Source organism: Bufo gargarizans, chromosome 2, assembly GCF_014858855.1.
Source record: "Bufo gargarizans isolate SCDJY-AF-19 chromosome 2, ASM1485885v1, whole genome shotgun sequence".
In the NCBI taxonomy this organism is placed as follows: Eukaryota; Metazoa; Chordata; class Amphibia; order Anura; family Bufonidae; genus Bufo; species Bufo gargarizans.
This window is the reverse complement of record NC_058081.1, coordinates 654550897-654574697: the sequence shown is the minus strand read 5'-3', so window position 1 is coordinate 654574697 and position 23801 is coordinate 654550897. Positions and strand designations below refer to the sequence as shown.

The following is a 23801-nucleotide window of genomic DNA, read 5'->3' as shown; positions in this document are numbered from 1 at the left end:
GGTCACCCCCTGCTGCTTCTCTTACACATCTGCTTGGCATGCAGGACCACCGCTGGAAGAACATCTGCTCCAGCCTAGGGGTGGACCATATCCAAAATATTCCCACGATGATGATATTAAGAAATATATTGTGATAACGATTATATATCGCAATAAATGCCCATTTAGAAGAAAAAACACTGGGGGCCACAAGGAGACGTTACACTGTATGGGGGCCACAAGGAGACGTTATACTGTATGGGGGCCACAAGGAGACGTTACACTGTATGGGGGCCACAAGGAGGCGTTATACTGTATGGGGGCCACAAGGAGACGTTATACTGTATGGGGGCCACAAGGACACATTACACTGTATGGGGGCAGCCACAAGGAGACGTTACACTGTATGGGGGCCACAAGGAGACGTTACACTGTATGGGGGCCACAAGGAGACGTTACACTGTATGGGGGCCACAAGGAGACGTTACACTGTATGGGGCAGCCACAAAGAGGCGTTACACTGTATGGGGCCACAAGGAGACGTTACACTGTATGGGGGCCACAAGGAGACGTTACACTGTATGGGGGCAGCCACAAGGAGGCGTTACACTGTATGAGGGCAGCCACAAGGAGACGTTACACTGTATGGGGGCGGCCACAAGGAGGCGTTATACTGTATGGGGGCAGCCACAAGGAGACGTTACACTGTATGGGGGCAGCCACAAGGAGACGTTATACTGTATGGGGGGCAGCCACAAGGAGACGTTATACTGTATGGGAGCAGCCACAAGGAGACGTTATACTGTATGGGGGCAGCCACAAGGAGCCGTTATACTGTATGGGGGCAGCCACAAGGAGCCGTTACACTGTATGGGGCAGCCACAAGGAGATGTTATACTGTATGGGGGCAGCCACAAGGAGACGTTATACTGTATGGGGGCAGCCACAAGGAGACGTTACACTGTATGGGGCAGCCACAAGGAGCCGTTATACTGTATGGGGGCAGCCACAAGGAGCCGTTACACTGTATGGGGGCAGCCACAAGGAGACGTTATACTGTATGGGAGCAGCCACAAGGAGACGTTACACTGTATGGGGGCAGCCGCAAGGAGGCGTTATACTGTATGGGAGCAGCCACAAGGAGACGTTACACTGTATGGGGGCAGCCACAAGGAGACATTACACTGTATGGGAGCAGCCACAAGGAGACGTTATACTGTATGGGGGCAGCCACAAGGAGACGTTACACTGTATGGGGGCAGCCACAAGGAGACGTTACACTGTATGGGGGCAGCCACAAGGAGACGTTACACTGTATGGGGGCAGCCACAAGGAGACGTTACACTGTATGGGGTCCACAAGGAGACGTTACACTGTATGGGGGCAGCCACAAGGAGACGTTATACTGTATGGGGGGCAGCCGCAAGGAGACGTTATACTGTATGGGAGCAGCCACAAGGAGACGTTATACTGTATGGGGGCAGCCACAAGGAGACGTTACACTGTATGGGGGCAGCCACAAGGAGGCGTTATACTGTATGGGAGCAGCCACAAGGAGACGTTATACTGTATGGGGGCAGCCACAAGGAGACGTTACACTGTATGGGGGCAGCCCAAGGAGGCGTTATACTGTATGGGGCAGCCACAAGGAGACGTTATACTGTATGGGGGCAGCCACAAGGAGACGTTACACTGTATGGGGGCAGCCACAAGGAGACGTTATACTGTAGGGGGGCAGCCACAAGGAGACGTTATACTGTAGGGGCAGCCACAAGGAGACGTTACACTGTATGGGGGCAGCCCACAAGGAGACGTTATACTGTATGGGGGCAGCCACAAGGAGACGTTACACTGTATGGGGGCAGCCACAAGGAGACGTTACACTGTATGGGGGCAGCCACAAGGAGACGTTATACTGTATGGGGGCAGCCACAAGGAGACGTTACACTGTATGGGGGCAGCCACAAGGAGACGTTACACTGTATGGGGGCAGCCACAAGGAGACGTTACACTGTATGGGGGCAGCCACAAGGAGACGTTACACTGTATGGGGGCAGCCACAAGGAGACGTTATACTGTATGGGGGCCAGCCGCAAGGAGACGTTATACTGTATGGGAGCAGCCACAAGGAACGTATATACTGTATGGGGGGCAGCCACAAGGAGACGTTACACTGTATGGGGCAGCCACAAGGAGACGTTACACTGTATGGGGGCATCCACAAGGAGACGTTACACTGTATGGGGGGCCACAAGGAGACGTTACACTGTATGGGGGCCACAAGAGACGTACACTGTATGGGGCGGCCACAAGGACACATTACACTGTATGGGGGCGCACAATAGGAGACGTTACACTGTATGGGGCAGCCACAAGGAGCCGTTACACGTATGGGGGCAGCCACAAGGAGACGTTACACGTATGGGGCAGCCACAGGAGCCGTTACACTGTATGGGGCAGCCACAAGGAGACGTTACACTGTATGGGGCAGCCACAAGGAGACGTTACTACTGTATGGGGGCAGCCACAAGGAGACGTTACACTGTATGGGGGCAGCCACAAGGAGACGTTACACTGTATGGGGGCAGCCACAAGGAGACGTTACACTGTATGGGGGCAGCCACAAGGAGCGTTATACTGTATGGGGCAGCCACAAGGAGACGTTACACTGTATGGGGGCAGCCACAAGGAGACGTTATACTGTATGGAGGCAGCCACAAGGAGACGTTATACTGTATGGGGGCAGCCACAAGGAGACGTTACACTGTGTGGGGGCAGCCACAAGGAGACGTTACACTGTATGGGGGCAGCCACAAGGAGACGTTACACTGTATGGGGGCAGCCACAAGGAGACGTTACACTGTATGGGGGCAGCCACAAGGAGACGTTACACTGTATGGGGGCAGCCACAAGGAGCCGTTACACTGTATGGGGGCAGCCACAAGGAGACGTTACACTGTATGGGGGCAGCCACAAGGAGCCGTTACACTGTATGGGGCAGACACAAGGAGACGTTACACTGTATGGGGGCAGCCACAAGGAGTTGTTACACTGTATGGGGGCAGCCACAAGGAGACGTTATACTGTATGGGGGCAGCCACAAGGAGACGTTACACTGTATGGGGGCAGCCACAAGGAGACGTTACACTGTATGGGGGCAGCCACAAGGAGACGTTACACTGTATGGGGGCAGCCACAAGGAGACGTTACACTGTATGGGGGCAGCCACAAGGAGACGTTACACTGTATGGGGGCAGCCACAAGGAGACGTTACACTGTATGGGGGCAGCCACAAGGAGACGTTACACTGTATGGGGGCAGCCACAAGGAGACGTTACACTGTATGGGGGCAGCCACAAGGAGACGTTACACTGTATGGGGGCAGCCACAAGGAGACGTTACACTGTATGGGGGCAGCCACAAGGAGACGTTACACTGTATGGGGGCAGCCACAAGGAGACGTTACACTGTATGGGGCAGCCACAAGGAGACGTACACTGTATGGGGGCAGCCACAAGGAGACGTTATACTGTATGGGGCAGCCACAAGGAGACGTTACACTGTATGGGGGCAGCCACAAGGAGGCGTTACACTGTATGGGGGCAGCCACAAGGAGATGTTACACTGTATGGTGGCAGCCACAAGGAGACGTTATACTGTATGGGGGCAGCCACAAGGAGACGTTACACTGTATGGGGCAGCCACAAGGAGACGTTACACTGTATGGTGGCAGCCACAAGGAGACGTTAAACTGTATGGGGGCAGCCACAAGGAGACGTTACACTGTATGGGGGCAGCCACAAGGAGACGTTACACTGTATGGGGGCAGCCACAAGGAGGCGTTACACTGTATGGGGGCAGCCACAAGGAGTTGTTACACTGTATGGGGGCAGCCACAAGGAGGCGTTACACTGTATGGGGGCAGCCACAAGGAGACGTTACACTGTATGGGGGCAGCCACAAGGAGCCGTTACACTGTATGGGGGCAGCCACAAGGAGGCGTTACACTGTATGGGGGCAGCCACAAGGAGGCGTTACACTGTATGGGGGCAGCCACAAGGAGACATTACACTGTATGGGGGCAGCCACAAGGAGGCGTTACACTGTATGGGGGCAGCCACAAGGAGGCGTTAATTGTTATACTTTTATATGTCAGTTTTCACCATTTCGCGTATCAGTAACAAGTCGATTGACTTCTAGTAACAACAAAAACATTACAGGGTTAATTCTGTACCAGAACGAGTGGTTTATAATAATCTAGTGTATTACGCTGCGCAGCCTCGCCCGTCATCTGATTCAGACGTCAGTGGGCGGAGCCTGCATCATGGGAGGAGCCGGGGTAGCCGATGCGGGCAGCTATTGGTATAGAATCACGATGGGGTGGGCGCCCGCGGATGGAGATTTTGCTGCGGTCACCGCACATGACGCTTCTATGACGTAACAAAATACTGCGGTAATTAGGAAACAGCGATATCGCCATATCACAGTTTTTTTTATACGGCGGTATATCGTAATACCGGTACATCGCCCACCCTACTCCAGCCTCCTCCTCCTATTATATGGATTCTGCAAGACAGCGATCATTCAGCTTCTCGGGGTTTATTACATCTTATTATATTTCACACCACAGTCACTGCCTCATGAGTCACCAAGTGGGACCTATGGTGCCTCCCTGTCATGTCTCCTTATGGTGCCTCCCTGTCATGTCTCCTTATGGTGCCTCCCTATCATGTCTTCCAGTGGTTCCTTACTATGGTCCGTCCCTCTGGTGCCTTTGCTATGATGTCTCCCTATGATGCCTCTCTGTAGTGCTTCCATATGATTCCCCCTCCACGGTGCCTCTATAGGATTCCCCCTCCGCGGTGCCTCTATAGGATTCCCCCTCCGCGGTGCCTCTATAGGATTCCCCCTCCGCGGTGCCTCTATAGGATTCCCCCTCCGCGGTGCCTCTATAGGATTCCCCCTCCGCGGTGCCTCTATAGGATTCCCCCTCCGCGGTGCCTCTATAGGATTCCCCCTCCGCGGTGCCTCTATAGGATTCCCCCTCCGCGGTGCCTCTATAGGATTCCCCCTCCGCGGTGCCTCTATAGGATTCCCCTCCGCGGTGCCTCTATAGGATTCCCCCTCCGCGGTGCCTCTATAGGATTCCCCCTCCACGGTGCCTCCATAGGATTCCTCTCCCCTACATGCAGTGCGGAGGCTGTATGTCAGTCACCCTCTGGAGGCACTCCGCAGTCTAGAGGCGTTGTATTACCCGGTCAGTGCTGCGCAGGGTGGACGCCCGTTCTCTCGATGAGCTGGACTTTTACTCTGAGTCAGATTCCTGGGTCCTAACACAGAACCTGTACTCGGGGCCCTGACCTGCCATGTCAAATACTGGTGTCTTCTAGGCTGTGGGGCCCGGATGTGTCTGCTACTTCTGCACCCCTATATACATTAATATCTGCACCCCTATATACATGAATATCTGCACCCCTATGTACATTAATATCTGCACCCCTATAGCCTTCTTCTGCACCCCTATATACAGTAATATCTGCACCCCTATATACAGTAATATCTGCACCCCTATATACATTAATATCTGCACCCCCATAGCCTTCTTCTGCACCCCTATATACATTAATATCTGCACCCCTATATACATTAATATCTGCACCCCTATAGCCTTCTTCTGCACCCCTATATACAGTAATATCTGCACCCCTATATCCTTCTTCTGCACCCCTATATACAGTAATAACTGCACCCCTATATACAGTAATATCTGCACCCCTATAGCCTTCTTCTGCACCCCTATATACAGTAATAACTGCACCCCTATATACAGTAATATCTGCACCCCTATATCCTTCTTCTGCACCCCCTATATACATTAATATCTGCACCCCTATAGCCTTCTTCTGCACCCCCGATATACATTAATATCTGCACCCCTATAGCCTCCTTCTGCACCCCCTATATACATTAATATCTGTACCCCTATATACATTAATATCTGCACCCCTATAGCCTTCTTCTGCATCCCTATATACATTAACATCTGCACCCCTATATCCTTCTTCTGCACCCCCGATATACAGTAATTTCTGCACCCCTATAGCCTCCTTCTGCACCCCTTATATACAGTAATATCTGCACCCCTATATCCTTCTTCTGCACCCCCTATATACAGTAATATCTGCACCCCTATATCCTTCTTCTGCACCCCTATATACAGTAATTTCTGCACCCCTATAGCCTCCTTCTGCACCCCTTATATACAGTAATATCTGCACCCCTATATCCTTCTTCTGCACCCCCTATATACAGTAATATCTGCACCCCTATATCCTTCTTCTGCACCCCTATATACATTAATATCTGCACCCCTATAGCCTCCTTCTGCACCCCCTATATACAGTAATATCTGCCCCCCTATATTCTTCTTCTGCACCCCTTATATACAGTAATATCTGCACCCCTATTTACTTCTTCTGCACCCCCTATATGCAGTAATATCTGCCCCCCTATATTCTTCTGCACCCCCTATATACAGTAATATCTGCACCCCTATAGCCTCCTTCTGCACCCCCTATATACAGTAATATCTGCCCCCCTATATTCTTCTTCTGCACCCCTTATATACAGTAATATCTGCACCCCTATTTACTTCTTCTGCACCCCCTATATACAGTAATATCTGCCCCCTATATTCTTCTGCACCCCCTATATACAGTAATATCTGCACCCCTATTTACTTCTTCTGCACCCCCGATATACAGTAATCTCTGCACCCCTATAGCCTCCTTCTGCACCCCCTATATACAGTAATATCTGCCCCCTATATCCTTCTGCACCCCCTATATACAGTAATATCTTCACCCCTATATCCTTCTTCTGCACCCCCTATATACAGTAATATCTGCCCACTATATTCTTCTGCACCCCCTATATACAGTAATATCTGCACCCCTATTTACTTCTTCTGCACCCCCGATATACAGTAATCTCTGCACCCCTATAGCCTCCTTCTGCACCCCCTATATACAGTAATATCTGCCCCCTATATCCTTCTTCTGCACCCCTATATACAGTAATATCTGCACCCCTATAGCCTCCTTCTGCACCCCCTATATACAGTAATATCTGCACCACTATAGCCTCCTTCTGCACCCCCTATATACAGTAATATCTGCCCCCCTATATCCTTCTTCTGCACCCCTATATACAGTAATATCTGCACCCCTATAGCCTCCTTCTGTACCCCCTATATACAGTAATATCTGCCCCCTATATTCTTCTTCTGCACCCCCTATATACAGTAATATCTGCACCCCTATATACAGTAATATCTGCACCCCTATATACAGTAATATCTGCACCACCTATAGCCTCCTTCTGTACCCCCTATATACAGTAATATCTGCACCCCTATATCCTTCTTCTGCACCCCCTATATACAGTAATATCTGCACCCCTATAGCCTCCTTCTGCACCCCCTATATACAGTAATATCTGCACCCCTATAGCCTCCTTCTGCACCCCCTATATACAGTAATATCTGCACCCCTATAGCCTCCTTCTGCACCCCCTATATACAGTAATATCTGCCCCCTATTTACTTCTTCTGCACCCCCGATATACAGTAATCTCTGCACCCCTATATACATTAATATCTGCACCCCTATAGCCTCCTTCTGCACCCCCTATATACAGTAATATCTGCCCCCCTATATCCTATTTCTGCACCCCCTATATACAGTAATATCTGCACCCCTATAGCCTCCTTCTGCACCCCCTATATACAGTAATATCTGCACCCCTATAGCCTCCTTCTGCACCCCCTATATACAGTAATTTCTTTGTCAGTACATCCATGGCCCCGTGACTTCAGGGCACTCCTCTGTGGATCATGTTTTTGTAGCACTGCAGCCAGCACAGAAATGTCTCTGCTCCCTCAGGTTACTATGGAAACAGAGGGCGGAATGATTAGAGGGTGTGAATGTGGACGGGTAGCTGCAGCTCTCGGTGCTCGGCGTATCTGCAGATCTTTAGTAAATCAGCCGTCGATGAACCGAAGGATTGGCCGATCAGTGATCGTCTGCCCGGAGATTGCAGGTAGGATCCTAGTCCGTCTAGTCCTGGGGTCGTGACTGTTCGGTGTCAGCCCTTCTGTCCCAGGGTCAGCACTGTTCGGTGTCAGCCCTTCTGTCCCGGGGTCAGGACTGTTCTGTGTCAGCCCTTCTGTCCCGGGGTCAGGACTGTTCTGTGTCAGCCCTTCTGTCCCAGGGTCAGGACTGTTCTGTGTCAGCCCTTCTGTCCCAGGGTCAGGACTGTTCGGTGTCAGCCCTTCTGTCCCAGGGTCAGGACTGTTCTGTGTCAGCCCTTCTGTCCCAGGGTCAGCACTGTTCGGTGTCAGCCCTTCTGTCCCGGGGTCAGCACTGTTCGGTGTCAGCCCTTCTGTCCCGGGGTCAGCACTGTTCGGTGTCAGCCCTTCTGTCCCGGGGTCAGCACTGTTCGGTGTCAGCCCTTCTGTCCCGGGGTCAGGACTGTTCGGTGTCAGCCCTTCTGTCCCGGGGTCAGCACTGTTCGGTGTCAGCCCTTCTGTCCCGGGGTCAGGACTGTTCGGTGTCAGCCCTTCTGTCCCGGGGTCAGGACTGTTCGGTGTCAGCCCTTCTGTCCCGGGGGCAGGACTGTTCTGTGTCAGCCCTTCTGTCCCAGGGTCAGGACTGTTCGGTGTCAGCCCTTCTGTCCCGGGGGCAGGACTGTTCTGTGTCAGCCCTTCTGTCCCGGGGTCAGGACTGTTCTGTGTCAGCCCTTCTGTCCCGGGGTCAGGACTGTTCTGTGTCAGCCCTTCTGTCCCGGGGTCAGGACTGTTCTGTGTCAGCCCTTCTGTCCCGGGGTTAGCACTGTTCTGTGTCAGCCCTTCTGTCCCGGGGTCAGGACTGTTCTGTGTCAGCTCTTCTGTCCCGGGGTCAGGACTGTTCTGTGTCAGCCCTTCTGTCCCGGGGTCGGGACTATTCTGTGTCAGCCCTTCTGTCCCGGGGTTAGCACTGTTCGGTGTCAGCCCTTCTGTCCCGGGGTTAGCACTGTTCGGTGTCAGCCCTTCTGTCCCGGGGTCAGGACTGTTCGGTGTCGGCCCTTCTGTCCCGGGGTCGGGACTGTTCTGTGTCGGCCCTTCTGTCCCGGGGTTGGGACTGTTCGGTGTCAGCCCTTCTGTCCCGGGGTCGGGACTGTTCTGTGTCGGCCCTTCTGTCCCGGGGTTGGGACTGTTCGGTGTCAGCCCTTCTGTCCCGGGGTTAGCACTGTTCGGTGTCAGCCCTTCTGTCCCGGGGTCGTGACTGTTCTGTGTCAGCCCTTCTGTCCCGGGGTCGGGACTGTTTGGCGTCGGCCCTTCTGTCCCGGGGTTGGGACTGTTTGGCGTCGGCCCTTCTGTAGCGACAGGTGTACATCAAGCAGAGGTCGGGCTGATCCTCCATCATGGAGCTTCCACCCAGGACAGGAGGGCCCGGGGTTCACCTGCCACATCTTTCCGTAAGCCTAAACCACCCTCTTAACGAAGTGAATCTGTAGAGGGACGTCGTGCATCAACCTGAGCTGGGCCCCCTTGGTCCAAGGGCCCCTCCACGGCTTCCTAGCCGGTGTATTCTGCCGGGTCACTGGACGGTATTTCAGGTGGCCTGGTGTTTGTTACCTCCGTGTGTCCTCATCAGGATCTCCTGCTCACCTACAGCCAGTGGGAGAGGGGAGGATCAGACTACGCACAGGGGTGTTGTAGTCTGTAACCACGGAGACAGATCATCCTGCATAGGAGCTGCAGACACAAAGCTGTGGGATATTGTAGTGGAGACGGCATTTTTAGTATGTGCCCCCTGTGATGTCTGGTATGTGAGCGTCTGTACAGCGCGGACCCCTCCATCGCCCTCGCGGACCCCTCCATCGCCCTCGCGGACCCCTCCATTCCAAGCACTTAGACTGATTATACTCGATGAAGTGAGGACATGATAAGGATTTCATAAGGTGCCGGCGGAGAGAGCGACATTCCTCAGCTCGGAGCCAGACGTCTCCTGTAGGTATGCCGCCAGGAATGCTGAGGAGGGCCCTCCTAAAGACGGGGCCCCTGCTCTGAGGACTCGGGCGTGACGAAGCCTTTAGGGCAGATATCGGCCGGGGTCTCTACGTCACTGACACAATGGGACGCAGTGTTCCTCTGGTGAAAAGCGTCTCTCGGGCCTTTGTTCTGCTTTCTTGGCAAGAAATGAATTGCTCGAGGAGTTTTATGAGATTGGAAATATATGGCTTCTTTCTTAAAGGAACAGCGCCCCTCTTCTCCATGGGCCGTGCCTGGCGTGGAGCCACGGAGGGGTCTCGTCCATGTTTTCTAGTCTTATACGGCTGCTGATAATGTGGGAATATTAGAGGGATCCGCGCGGAGAGGCTTCCCTCTGTGGGACAGTCCTTTCTTTATGATCATATACAGGACACTAGGGGGCAGAGGGCCATCAACACCACGGCTTTCTGCTGAAAACAGCGCCACCCCGTCCATGGGTTGTGTCCGGTACTGCAGTCCAGCTCCACTGACCTGAATGGAGCACAGGGGAATCGGTAGTGGAGCCCCCTTTATCCTGAGCCCCGTAGCAGGTGCATCAGCGCCTCTATGGTGTGAGAGCCCACGGAGGAGGCGCCGGGGTTTAGGATTTAACACATTGTGAGTGGCGGACCTACTGCAGGGCCCTGAGAAAGAGGGGCCCCACTGGCCGGAGGCTGGTCATTTCAGTGTCAGGCTGCATGCACACAGTAAACAGTCCCAGCGACCACGTGAGATCTGTGAACCCTGTGTACACGCTGCGTTCATCCATTAGTGGCTGTAAACTCTGCGTCATGTCAGTCCATCCGTGGCTGGTGCTTGTGTGGATCCGTGGCTGGTGCTTGTGTGGATCCGTGGCTGGTGCTTGTGTGGATCCGTGGCTGGTGCTTGTGTGGATCCGTGGCAGGCGATTGTGCGGATCCGTGGCTGAAAACCATGAAAATAGCTCGGCTTTATGTGAGGTTTTTATGGTGCGTTTCATGCTACTGTCATACAAATCCTGACTGTGCACACGGCCTTAGGCCTCCTGCACATGAACGTGTGCGCCCCGTGGTCGTGCTGCAGCCTGCAAAATGCGGGCCGCAATGCGCGAACACCGTCCGTGGGGCAGCCGCAGTGGATCGCGGACCCATTCACTTTAGGCCTCTTGCACACAACTGTATGTAGTTTACGGTCCGCAAAAAAACGGATCCACAAAAAATATTGATGACATCCGTGTGCATTGTGAAACAGAACAGCCGCCCCTAATAGAACAGGACTATCCTCGTCCGTAATGCGGACAATAATAGGACATGTTCTATTCTTAGAGGAACGGAAAGGCGGACATATGGAAACGGAATGCACACGGAGTAACTTACGTTTCTTTTTTTTTTTTGACCCGTTGAAATAAATGGTTCCGTATACGGTCCACCAAAAAAACGGACGCAGAATGAAAATATGTTCGTGTTTGTGAGGCTTTAAAGGGGTTGTCCAAGTTATATTTATTGATGACCTATCCCCAGGATAGGTCATCCATATCAGATCGGCGGGGGTCCGACACCTGTCAGCCCCGCCGATCAGCTGTTCACGGTGTCAGCGCTGCCTCCTCTGCACTGTTTACCTTCCAGCCGTTGCATCTGCAGTGGTGAGCAGGTGTAATTACACCCAAGCAGTGCCATTCATTTCAATAGGAAGGCTTGGGTGTAATTGCACCTGCTCACCACTGCAAGTGCAACGGCGAGAAGGTAAACAGTGAGGAGGAGGCAGCGCTGACACCGTGAACAGCTGATCGGAGGGGGTGCCGGGTGTCGGACCCCCGCCGATCTGATATGGATGACCTATCCTGGGGATAGGTCATCAATAAATATAACTTGGACAACCCCTTTAATGGGTACGCAGTCCGGCCGTTCCTCAAAAAGATAAGACCTGTTCTATCTTTTTGCGGAACGGAAGTACGGGAGGGAAGTACTCCGTAGTGCTGCTGTAGGGTTCCGCTCCGTGCTTGCGTTCCGCACCATTCCACATCTCCGGATTTGCGGACCCATTGAAGTGAATGGGTCCGCATCCATGATGCAGAATGGCCACGGAATGGCGCCTGTGTATTGCGGATCCACAAATGCAGTCCACAATACGGCAACGAGAAGCCTTAGGCTGGGGCTATACGACGACATTTTGCTCGGATGGATTTTTGCCGGACGGCGTGTACTTGTTACAGGTACCACTGAATATCATTACAAAAATGGTCACACAACAGATTTTGTTGGGTAGCCGGACCCTTCACACAGAGTTTTTGGGAGGAATTTTTGAGGCAGATTTCTGCAGTTATTTCAGCCAAAGCCAGAAGTGGATCCGGCAGGAAGGAGACCATAATGTCCTTCCCTTATATTTCCAATTCCTTTCAAATCCACTTTGGCTAAAAAACCTGCAGGAAAATCTGCCTCAAAACCTCCTCCAAAAACTGTGTGAACCTGCCCTTAGTCTCTGCTGCAGTGACCTGCAGGGGGCGCTCCTGAGTAATTCTCAATGGCTCGCTGCATGCATGGAGTCTGGACTCCTCCGTCCTCTTAGGTACGTTGTCTGAGAAGGCACCGCTGCTCCTGTGAGCTCCGTGGCCTTTTCCGTGCTCACCAAGCACTGCGCCGCCCATTGTATAGTGTCCGTGCTGGGTATTGCACTCGGCCTCATTCCCTTCTATGGGGCTGAGCGGCACCTGGGACATATGACCAATGAATGCGAACCCACTGGTCAAGGGAAAGCTGTGAGAAGGCCGTGTTACTCAAAGAGCAGATTGGCGGTGGTCCCAGGAGGTAAAGAGGACCACCTTCACTTCACCTAGAGAGATAGTAGATGAAGAGTAGACCCTGTGCACACCAGCAGATCGGCGGGGGTCCTGGGAGGTAAAAAGGACAACCTTCACTTCACCTACAGAGATAGTAGATGGAGAGCAGACCCTGTGCACACCAGCAGATCGGCAGGGGTCCCGGGAGGTAAAGAGGACTAACTTCACCTACAGAGATAGTAGATGGAGAGCAGACCCTGTGCACACCAGCAGATCGGCGGGGGTCCCGGGAGGTAAAGAGGACAACCTTCACTTCACCTACAGAGATAGTAGATGGAGAGCAGACCCTGTGCACACCAGCAGATCGGCGGGGGTCCCGGGAGGTAAAAAGGACAACCTTCACTTCACCTACAGAGATAGTAGATGGAGAGCAGACCCTGTGCACACCAGCAGATCGGCGGGGGTCCCGGGAGGTAAAAAGGACCACCTACAGAGATAGTAGATGGAGAGCAGACCCTGTGCACACCAGCAGATCGGCGGGGGTCCCGGGAGGTAGAGAGGACCACCTACAGAGATAGTAGATGGAGAGCAGACCCTGAGCACACCAGCAGATCGGCGGGGGTCCCGGGAGGTAAAGAGGACCTCCTTCACCTACAGAGATAGTAGATGGAGAGCAGACCCTGCGCACACCAGCAGATCGGCGGGGGTCCCGGGAGGTAAAAAGGACAACCTTCACTTCACCTACAGAGATAGTAGATGGAGAGCAGACCCTGTGCACACCAGCAGATCGGCGGGGGTCCCGGGAGGTAAAAAGGACCACCTACAGAGATAGTAGATGGAGAGCAGACCCTGTGCACACCAGCAGATCGGCGGGGGTCCCGGGAGGTAGAGAGGACCACCTACAGAGATAGTAGATGGAGAGCAGACCCTGCGCACACCAGCAGATCGGCGGGGGTCCCGGGAGGTAAAGAGGACCTCCTTCACCTACAGAGATAGTAGATGGAGAGCAGACCCTGCGCACACCAGCAGATCGGCGGGGGTCCCGGGAGGTAAAGAGGACCACCTTCACTTCACCTAGAGAGATAGTAGATGGAGAGCAGACCCTGTGCACACCAGCAGATCGGCGGGGGTCCCGGGAGGTAAAGAGGACCACCTTCACTTCACCTAGAGAGATAGTAGATGGAGAGTAGACCCTGTGCACACCAGCAGATTGGCGGGGGTCCCGGGAGGTAAAAAGGACAACCTTCACTTCACCTAGAGAGATAGTAGATGGAGAGCAGACCCTGTGCACACCAGCAGATCGGCGGGGGTCCCGGGAGGTAAAGAGGACCTCCTTCACCTACAGAGATAGTAGATGGAGAGCAGACCCTGTGCACACCAGCAGATTGGCGGGGGTCCCGGGAGGTAAAAAGGACCACCTACAGAGATAGGATGGTGTGCACAGGGTCTGCTCTCCATCTACTATCTCTGTAGGTGAAGGAGGTCCTCTTTACCTCCCGGGACCCCCGCCGATCTGCTGGTGTGCACAGGGTCTGCTCTCCATCTACTATCTCTGTAGGTGAAGGAGGTCCTCTTTACCTCCCGGGACCCCCGCCGATCTGCTGGTGTGCGCAGGGTCTGCTCTCCATCTACTATCTCATGCTGACATTAGTCACAGTTATAAGTGGGTTTTGATTTCAACTGACTTTTAACATATTTGACATATTGCAGTTACCTCATGGTGGCTTGTACAGTGGGGTCTTCTCTTGTAGACGGGCGTCATTGTGTCTTGTAGACGGGCGTCATCGTATCTTGTACAGTGATTTTATCATTTCTCGTACAGTGATGTCATCATTTCTCGTGCAGTGATGTCATCATTTCTTGTGCAGTGATGTCATTTCTTGTGCAGTGATGTCATCATGTATTGTGCAGTGATGTCATAATTTCTCATATGGCGTCATTGCACCTTGTAGAGTAGTGAAAGTTTTCGGGTGTTCCCCAACATCTATTGAGTGCTGTTCATGGGGGTGGATGACCCTGCTGGATATCTTTGAGGATCAGATTGTTTCGGGGGGTAGTGCCACCAATCTGATAGACTTGCCACCTGGAGGGCGGTGTGGTGTGATCGGGCCCCAGGCTGGCAGGTTCAGGGAGACCTTCGGTGCTTCTGCAGTGCAACCAGATGTGAGCCGTGCCATAAATGCTAACCCGACTCGCGTCGTCCCATAATGCCAGTTACAGGTGTCTGTGGGGTTCATGCCGTACCGTTATATTCTGGGAACGAGGCGGTCACTCTAACGTCCGGGATCAGACATAACTCCAGTCACATCTCTTTAACTCCTTCAATGCCACAGTCAATATTTCCCTCTGTCACCCAAACTCTCTGTCCCCTTTTGCCAAAACAAAATAATATCCTGAAGGTAACTATCGACCAGGTTCTTTAGGGGTTAACTGACCAAAAAGCTCCTTGTAGTGTGAAGTATGTGGCGTCCATATATAACCATGTCCAACGCGTCTTCTCTCTTGCTCCTTAGGATCAGATCTTGGAGGACGCAGCCATGTCTGGAAGCCGCTTCGCAGTCCTCGCCGGATTTGTACTGACGGGTAAGAGTGGCCAACGAGAAGGTGAAATTCTGCATCTCCCCAACAGGGGGAAGTCTATTCCCTGGGGGAGGGGGTATATTCCCTGGGGGAGGGGGTACATACCCTGGGGGAGGTCCTGTTCCCGGTGTGAGGAGTCGGTCCTATACCGATGCCACATTTCCCTTTATTCCCAGCACAGACTCGCGCAGCCTTGATTTTGGCCGGACCTCGCTCTGCTGGGGGCAGATCCCACCGCTGACCTGCATGGGGTCTGCCGGGCGATCCTGGGTCTCTGCGTTTGGTTAGATTGGCCATGCTGGGTTTTATCAGGAAATGAGAGGTAAGTGGTGCCACCCACCTGTCTCACTGCTGTGGTCAGGGAGAGGTAAGTGGTGCCACCCACCTGTCTCACCTCTGTGGTCAGGGAGAGGTATATGGTGCCACCCACCTGTCTCACCGCTGTGGTCGGGGAGAGGTAAGTGGTGCCACCCACCTGTCTCACCGCTGTGGTCGGGGAGAGGTAAGTGGTGCCACCCACCTGTCTCACCGCTGTGGTCGGGGTCAGAAGCACCTTGTGGACAGTAATGAGTCCCTTCGGCATCGCTGTGATCCGGTCTGATCTTCCAGCTGAATCCAGACATGAGACCATCTACATAGCAGGATGGACATCAAGGAAAGTCGGAGGAGCGCCCCCTGCAGGACACCAGCCGAACCTCAGCCTTTATCAGGAGGCACGAAGCGCTGAGTGCGAGCTACCGGGGGAGCAAATCTATAATATATACTGTATATAAAAACACACGCCCATATCATACATATCATACATCTTACTAACTTTACCACATACTGTATATATCATACACACTGTGAAGGACTGTGTACTTGTCACGGGGTCAGCAATGACAGACTTCGGGGGTTAAAAGTCCAAGCGCTTCTGGGAGCAGCATTTTTGTGCACTTTATCCCCACCACAGGCTCCCATGATTAGGTGGTACATATAGCTGTGCGGGCCCCCATGATTAGGTGGTACATATAGCTGTACTGGCCCGCATGATTAGGTGGTACATATAGCTGTGCGGGCGCCCATGATTAGGTGGTACATACAGCTGTGTGGGCTTCCATGATTAGGTGGTACATATAGCTGTGCGGGCCCCCATGATTAGGTGGTACATATAGCTGTGCGGGCGCCCATGATTAGGTGGTACATATAGCTGTGCGGGCCCCCATGATTAGGTGGTACATATAGCTGTGCGGGCCCCCATGATTAGGTGGTACATATAGCTGTGCGGACCCCCATGATTAGGTGGTACATATAGCTGTGCGGGCCCCCATGATTAGGTGGTACATATAGCTGTGCGGGCCCCCATGATTAGGTGGTACATATAGCTGTGCGGGCGCCCATGATTAGGTGGTACATATAGCTGTGCGGGCGCCCATGATTAGGTGGTACATATAGCTGTGCGGACGCCCATGATTAGGTGGTACATATAGCTGTGCGGGCGCCCATGATTAGGTGGTACATATAGCTGTGCGGACCCCCATGATTAGGTGGTACATATAGCTGTGCGGACCCCCATGATTAGGTGGTACATATAGCTGTGCGGGCGCCCATGATTAGGTGGTACATATAGCTGTGCGGACCCCCATGATTAGGTGGTACATATAGCTGTGCGGGCGCCCATGATTAGGTGGTACATATAGCTGTGCGGGCCCCCATGATTAGGTGGTACATATAGCTGTGCGGACCCCCATAATTAGGTGGTACATATAGCTGTGCGGGCCCCCATGATTAGGTGGTACATATAGCTGTGCAGGCGCCCATGATTAGGTGGTACATATAGCTGTGCGGGCGCCCATGATTAGGTGGTACATATAGCTGTGCGTTCCCCATGATTAGGTGGTACATATAGCTGTGCAGGCGCCCATGATTAGGTGGTACATATAGCTGTGCGGGCGCCCATGATTAGGTGGTACATATAGCTGTGCGGACCCCTATGATTAGGTGGTACATATAGCTGTGCGGGTTCCCATAATTAGGTGGTACATATAGCTGTGTGGCGCCCATGATTTGGTGGTACATATAGCTGTGCGGACCCCCATGATTAGGTGGTACATATAGCTGTGCGGGCGCCCATGATTAGGTGGTACATATAGCTGTGCGGGCGCCCATGATTATGTGGTACATATAGCTGTGCGGGCCCCCATGATTAGGTGGTACATATAGCTGTGCGGGCGCCCATGATTAAGTGGTACATATAGCTGTGCGGGCGCCCATGATTAGGTGGTACATATAGCTGTGCGGACCACCATGATTAGGTGGTACATATAGCTGTGCGGACCCCCATGATTAGGTGCTACATATAGCTGTGCGGACCCCCATGATTAGGTGGTACATATAGCTGTGCGGGCGCCCATGATTAGGTGGTACATATAGCTGTGCGGACCCCCATGATTAGGTGGTACATATAGCTGTGCGGACCCCCATGATTAGGTGGTACATATAGCTGTGCGGGCGCCCATGATTAGGTGGTACATATAGCTGTGCGGACCCCCATGATTAGGTGGTACATATAGCTGTGCGGACCCCCATGATTAGGTGGTACATATAGCTGTGCGGACCCCCATGATTAGGTGGTACATATAGCTGTGCGGACCCCCATGATTAGGTGGTACATATAGCTGTGCGGACCCCCATGATTAGGTGGTACATATAGCTGAGCGGGCCCCCATGATTAGGTGGTACATATAGCTGAGCGGGCCCCCATGATTAGGTGGTACATATAGCTGTGCGGACCCCCATGATTAGGTGGTACATATAGCTGTGCGGGCGCCCATGATTAGGTGGCACATATAGCTGTGCGGGCGCCCATGATTAGGTGGTACATATAGCTGTGCGGGCTCCCATGATTAGGTGGTACATATAGCTGTGCGGGCCCCCATGATTAGGTGGTACATATAGCTGTGCGGACCCCCATGATTAGGTGGTACATATAGCTGTGCGGACCCCCATGATTAGGTGGTACATATAGCTGTGCGGACCCCCATGATTAGGTGGTACATATAGCTGAGCGGGCCCCCATGATTAGGTGGTACATATAGCTGAGCGGACCCCCATGATTAGGTGGTACATATAGCTGTGCGGACCCCCATGATTAGGTGGTACATATAGCTGTACGGGCGCCCATGATTAGGTGGTACATATAGCTGTGCGGACCCCCATGATTAGGTGGTACATATAGCTGTGCGGGCGCCCATGATTAGGTGGCACATATAGCTGTGCGGGTGCCTATGATTAGGTGGTACATATAGCTGAGCGGGCCCCCATGATTAGGTGGTACATATCGCTGTGGTGGGCACCCCCCCTCATCGGTTGCTGGATGCACACAGAGGTGACTATATGTGCAGGGTCTGCTCTCCTGAATGTAGATGCCCAACGGCATAGGTAGGTTTAGAGTAGGACCTGCCTGACTGAGACCACCTTGGCGCGGGTAGGTGGGCACAGATGTGTTTTCATCAGAATATATTGGCTGTGAGTCTCCGATTTTATTATATCAGAGTGAGGGCTTGGGCTACTGTCGCACTGGCGTTACTGGATCCGGCAGGGTTCAGCATCATCTCTTCCGTTACTGATAACACAACCGTCGTCTGCGTCCGTTATGAACGGATCCGGTTGTGTTATCTGTAACATCGCCCAGACGGAGTCAATGGAGGACGGATCTGTTTTCTATTGTGGCAGAGAAAACGGATCCGTCCCCATGACTTGCATTGTGTGCCAGGACGGATCCGTTTTGCTCCGCATCCCAGGACGGAAAGCAAACTACAACATGTTGCGGTTTTCTCTCCGGTCTGGGAACGCAACTAAACAGAACGGAATGCATTTTGGAGCTCTCGGTTCTGTTCAGTTTTTTCCCCATTGACAAAGAATGGGGACAAAACGTAAGCGGTTTTTCCGGTATTGATCCCCTTTGACGGATCTCAGTACCGGAACAGTAAAACGCTAGTGTGAACGTAGCCTTAGTCGGTATATAATGTTTGCATCTATTGTAGTGGCGCCTTATTTTTCGTGGTTTTCCTTTTATTAATGAAGCCGCGCACGTCCGTATGTTCAGTATCGTGCAGGTGTTTTGTGTCTTTTTCTGTGATTTCTGATTCGTTTATCTTCTCAGCGCAGCACAATTCGTGGCATCCAAGCTAACGGCCATATGGCTGACGACGCAGCACAAAAAACATCAAAACTAACACCTGCCCGTCAGGGCGCTAATTAGGCAGGTACAGCGCAGTTCACACAGGGTTAATCGGGCTCAGAGCGCTAGCAGGTACCTTCCCAGGCTTTCTGATTTTATTCCCTAGTAATGATCCCAGAAGTCGCACTTCAGATCGCCTCAGGTTGGGCTCGTTCAGCCATCACACAGAGCATTCTGGATGATGCAATCTCCCCGGCCTATGCTCCACTCTGGATGATGCATCAGCGTTTCCCTGCAATCTCCCCGGCCTATGCTCCACTCTGGATGATGCATCAGCGTTTCCCTGCAATCTCCCCGGCCTATGCTCCACTCTGGATGATGCAATCTCCCCGGCCTATGCTCCACTCTGGATGATGCATCAGCGTTTCCCTGCAATCTCCCCGGCCTATGCTCCACTCTGGATGATGCAATCTCCCCGGCCTATGCTCCACTCTGGATGATGCATCAGCGTTTCCCTGCAATCTCCCCGGCCTATGCTCCACTCTGGATGATGCATCAGCGTTTCCCTGCAATCTCCCCGGCCTATGCTCCACTCTGGATGATGCATCAGCGTTTCCCTGCAATCTCCCCGGCCTATGCTCCACTCTGGATGATGCAATCTCCCCGGCCTATGCTCCACTCTGGATGATGCATCAGCGTTTCCCTGCAATCTCCCCGTCCTATGCTCCACTCTGGATGATGCAATCTCCCCGGCCTATGCTCCTCTCTGGATGATGCATCAGCGTTTCCCTGCAATCTCCCCGGCCTATGCTCCTCTCTGGATGATGCAATCTCCCCGGCCTATGCTCCTCTCTGGATGATGCATCAGCGTTTCCCTGCAATCTCCCCGGCCTATGCTCCACTCTGGATGATGCATCAGCGTTTCCCTGCAATCTCCCCGGCCTATGCTCCTCTCTGGATGATGCATCAGCGTTTCCCTGCAATCTACCCGGCCTATGCTCCACTCTGGATGATGCAATCTCCCCGGCCTATGCTCCTCTCTGGATGATGCATCAGCGTTTCCCTGCAATCTCCCCGGCCTATGCTCCACTCTGGATGATGCATCAGCGTTTCCCTGCAATCTCCCCGGCCTATGCTCCACTCTGGATGATGCAATCTCCCCGGCCTATGCTCCACTCTGGATGATGCATCAGCGTTTCCCTGCAATCTCCCCGGCCTATGCTCCACTCTGGATGATGCATCAGCGTTTCCCTGCAATCTCCCCGGCATATGCTCCACTCTGGATGATGCAATCTCCCCGGCCTATGCTCCACTCTGGATGATGCAATCTCCCCGGCATATGCTCCACTCTGGATGATGCAATCTCCCCGGCCTATGCTCCATGTAGCGGACCGTTCAGCACACAACTCCGTTCAGACGATATCCTCCTTTCCATGCACAGGCAGCTACTGCAAGCACCAGTCTGCCGAACTGCAAACTACACGAATCCTGGAAACCGCGGAACAGGAAAAGCATACAATCGGCTTACACTCCTGGCAATCAGCATACAATCCAATTCCCCCAAGAACGAGACGACACTTCGTTTTGAGGTCAAGCAGAGCTCTTTAATGGGTTATTTTCCAGCCTTTTATGCAGGTCTCCTAGCAAGGGACACTCCCCCTGGGGCCCTTGTAAAAGGCTGTGACAGTTTATATTTTAGCCAATCACATGCATTTACAGTATTGAACCTTCCCAGCCATTGTACACAAAACCCCCTTCCCTCTGTCTGTAACACAATCAACAAAATACAATGAGCATTGTCTGTGACGCAATTAACTAACACAGAGACGCAATCCACAAAATACAATTACCAAACGTAATGGGCTAACTTAATCACTCACAGGCAGAAAACACACATTTTTCCCCCAAACACAGAAAATGCCCCAAAACCCCACATATCCCCATAATTTATACATTCATGGATAGCTCTGATCTGGGTGAACAACATATCCAAAAATCACCCAGATCTGAGCAGGGGTTCCCGAATTCCATGGAAGTCACATTTGGCCGGCCGCAAGCATGGCTTTTCTGCCCAAAACAGTTCCACAGATTTAAGCTGTGCGGCCGGTCTGTCTTCTCCTTCAAAGTTAGTGTGGGCCATAATCCTGGGGCAGGAGGCGGGCAAACAGCCCGCTCCAAAACACCGTGGCGAAGTGGCTTTCGCCACATATCTTCCCATTCGGGGGGAGACTAACCAGGTAGCTGACCTTCTGTCGGTCAGTGCCTGAGTTAGTCGAGTCACCCACCCACAGTAAATTACAATCAATAAGGCAGCCCCCCCACAATAATATACAATCTGCAGTGCAGTCCCCCCCAACACTTGGTTACTGCACCCGGGGAATTTTGTAGCTTGTTTCGGTCCCATGGCTTCAACATGGCTGTGTTGGGCACTGGTCTCTTGGCTTTGTGGGTCGCTGAGTGAGCAGAGACCAGGCGGTACTCTGCCCTGGTGCCAGCGCTTCAGCTGGGGGGACCTGCAGGTAGACAAGCCTGGGACAAGGGGACAAAGAAGGGCAGAGGCCAACTGTGCTCTGCCCAGTTGCCAGCACTTCCGCTGGAGCAATCGGGGTATAGTCCTGCCCGGTGACAAAGGGAAAGTTAGGGCAGAGGCCAGCGGCGCTCTGCCCAGATGCCAGCTCTTCTGCTGGGAAGGGGGTCAGAGGAAGCTAACGGCTCCTCTACTGACCTCAGTACCTCGGTAGGGGTCAGCTGTGGAGGGTAGGGATGGCTTACCTCCTCCTCCTGGTACTCACACTGCCGCTGGAGATCTGGGCCGACTGCCCAGCATCCCTGTAGGGCTGGTAGAGAGACTTCGGTCCCATCTCCCCTTGCCTGCTGGGAGTCCTCCCAGGACCAGTCTATGAGGTCCGCGACCTCCGGTACTTCTGGTCCCTGTTGGGGGAGAGGACCGACTGTCTCTTCTCCCATGAATACACACTGGCGCTGGGGAGTCAGGACGGCACCTTCAGCTCCCTGGGACTCACTTGGCTGCTGGGGAGAGAGACCAACTATCTCTGCTCCCTGCAGGACACACTGCCGCTGGGGAGGAAGGACGATACCTTCAGCTCCCTGTGGATCACTTGGCTGCTGGGGAGAGAGACCAACTATCTCTGCTCCCTGCAGGGACACACTGCCGCTGGGGAGGAAGGCCAGCACCTTCAGCTCCCTGTGGATCACTTGGCTGCTGGGGAGAGAGACCAACTATCTCTGCTCCCTGCAGGACACACTGCCGCTGGGGAGGAAGGACGATACCTTCAGCTCCCTGTGGATCACTTGGCTGCTGTGGAGAGAGACCAACTATCTCTGCTCCCTGCAGGACACACTGCCGCTGGGGAGGAAGGACAGCACCTTCAGCTCCCTGTGGATCACTTGGCTGCTGGGGAGAGAGACCAACTATCTCTGCTCCCTGCAGGACACACTGCCGCTGGGGAGGAAGGACGATACCTTCAGCTCCCTGTGGATCACTTGGCTGCTGGGGAGAGAGACCAACTATCTCTGCTCCCTGCAGGACACACTGCCGCTGGGGAGGAAGGACGATACCTTCAGCTCCCTGTGGATCACTTGGCTGCTGGGGAGAGAGACCAACTATCTCTGCTCCCTGCAGGACACACTGCCGCTGGGGAGGAAGGACGATACCTTCAGCTCCCTGTGGATCACTTGGCTGCTGTGGAGAGGGACCAACTATCTCTGCTCCCTGCAGGACACACTGCCGCTGGGGAGGAAGGCCAGCACCTTCAGCTCCCTGGGCCTCACTTGGCTGCTGGGGAGAGAGACCAACTATCTCTGCTCCCTGCAGGACACACTGCCGCTGGGGAGGAAGGACGATACCTTCAGCTCCCTGTGGATCGCTTGGCTGCTGGGGAGAGAGACCAACTATCTCTGCTCCCTGCAGGACACACTGCCGCTGGGGAGGAAGGCCAGCACCTTCAGCTCCCTGTGGATCACTTGGCTGCTGGGGAGAGAGACCAACTATCTCTGCTCCCTGCAGGACACACTGCCGCTGGGGAGGAAGGACGATACCTTCAGCTCCCTGTGGATCACTTGGCTGCTGTGGAGAGAGACCAACTATCTCTGCTCCCTGCAGGACACACTGCCGCTGGGGAGGAAGGCCAGCACCTTCAGCTCCCTGTGGATCACTTGGCTGCTGTGGAGAGGGACCAACTATCTCTGCTCCCTGCAGGACACACTGCCGCTGGGGAGGAAGGACAGCACCT

The 23801-nt window shown here is 53.4% G+C and overlaps 1 protein-coding gene and 1 long non-coding RNA gene across 2 annotated transcripts in view; one reads left to right on the top strand and one right to left on the bottom strand.

The window, feature by feature from the left end:
- Positions 1 to 4504, bottom strand: part of LOC122926266 — a 51037-nt gene extending 46533 nt beyond the window's left edge. Inside the window, exon 1 of the mRNA XM_044277641.1 lies at positions 4497 to 4504. Within this exon, the coding sequence (XP_044133576.1) occupies positions 4497 to 4504 (8 nt within the window). The remainder of the gene's footprint in view (positions 1 to 4496) is intronic.
- Positions 4505 to 7961: 3457 nt separating this feature from the next.
- Positions 7962 to 23801, top strand: part of LOC122928920 — a 40288-nt gene continuing 24448 nt past the window's right edge. Inside the window, exons 1-2 of the long non-coding RNA XR_006387938.1 lie at positions 7962 to 8079; positions 15320 to 15389. This is a non-coding gene — a long non-coding RNA (uncharacterized LOC122928920). The remainder of the gene's footprint in view (positions 8080 to 15319; positions 15390 to 23801) is intronic.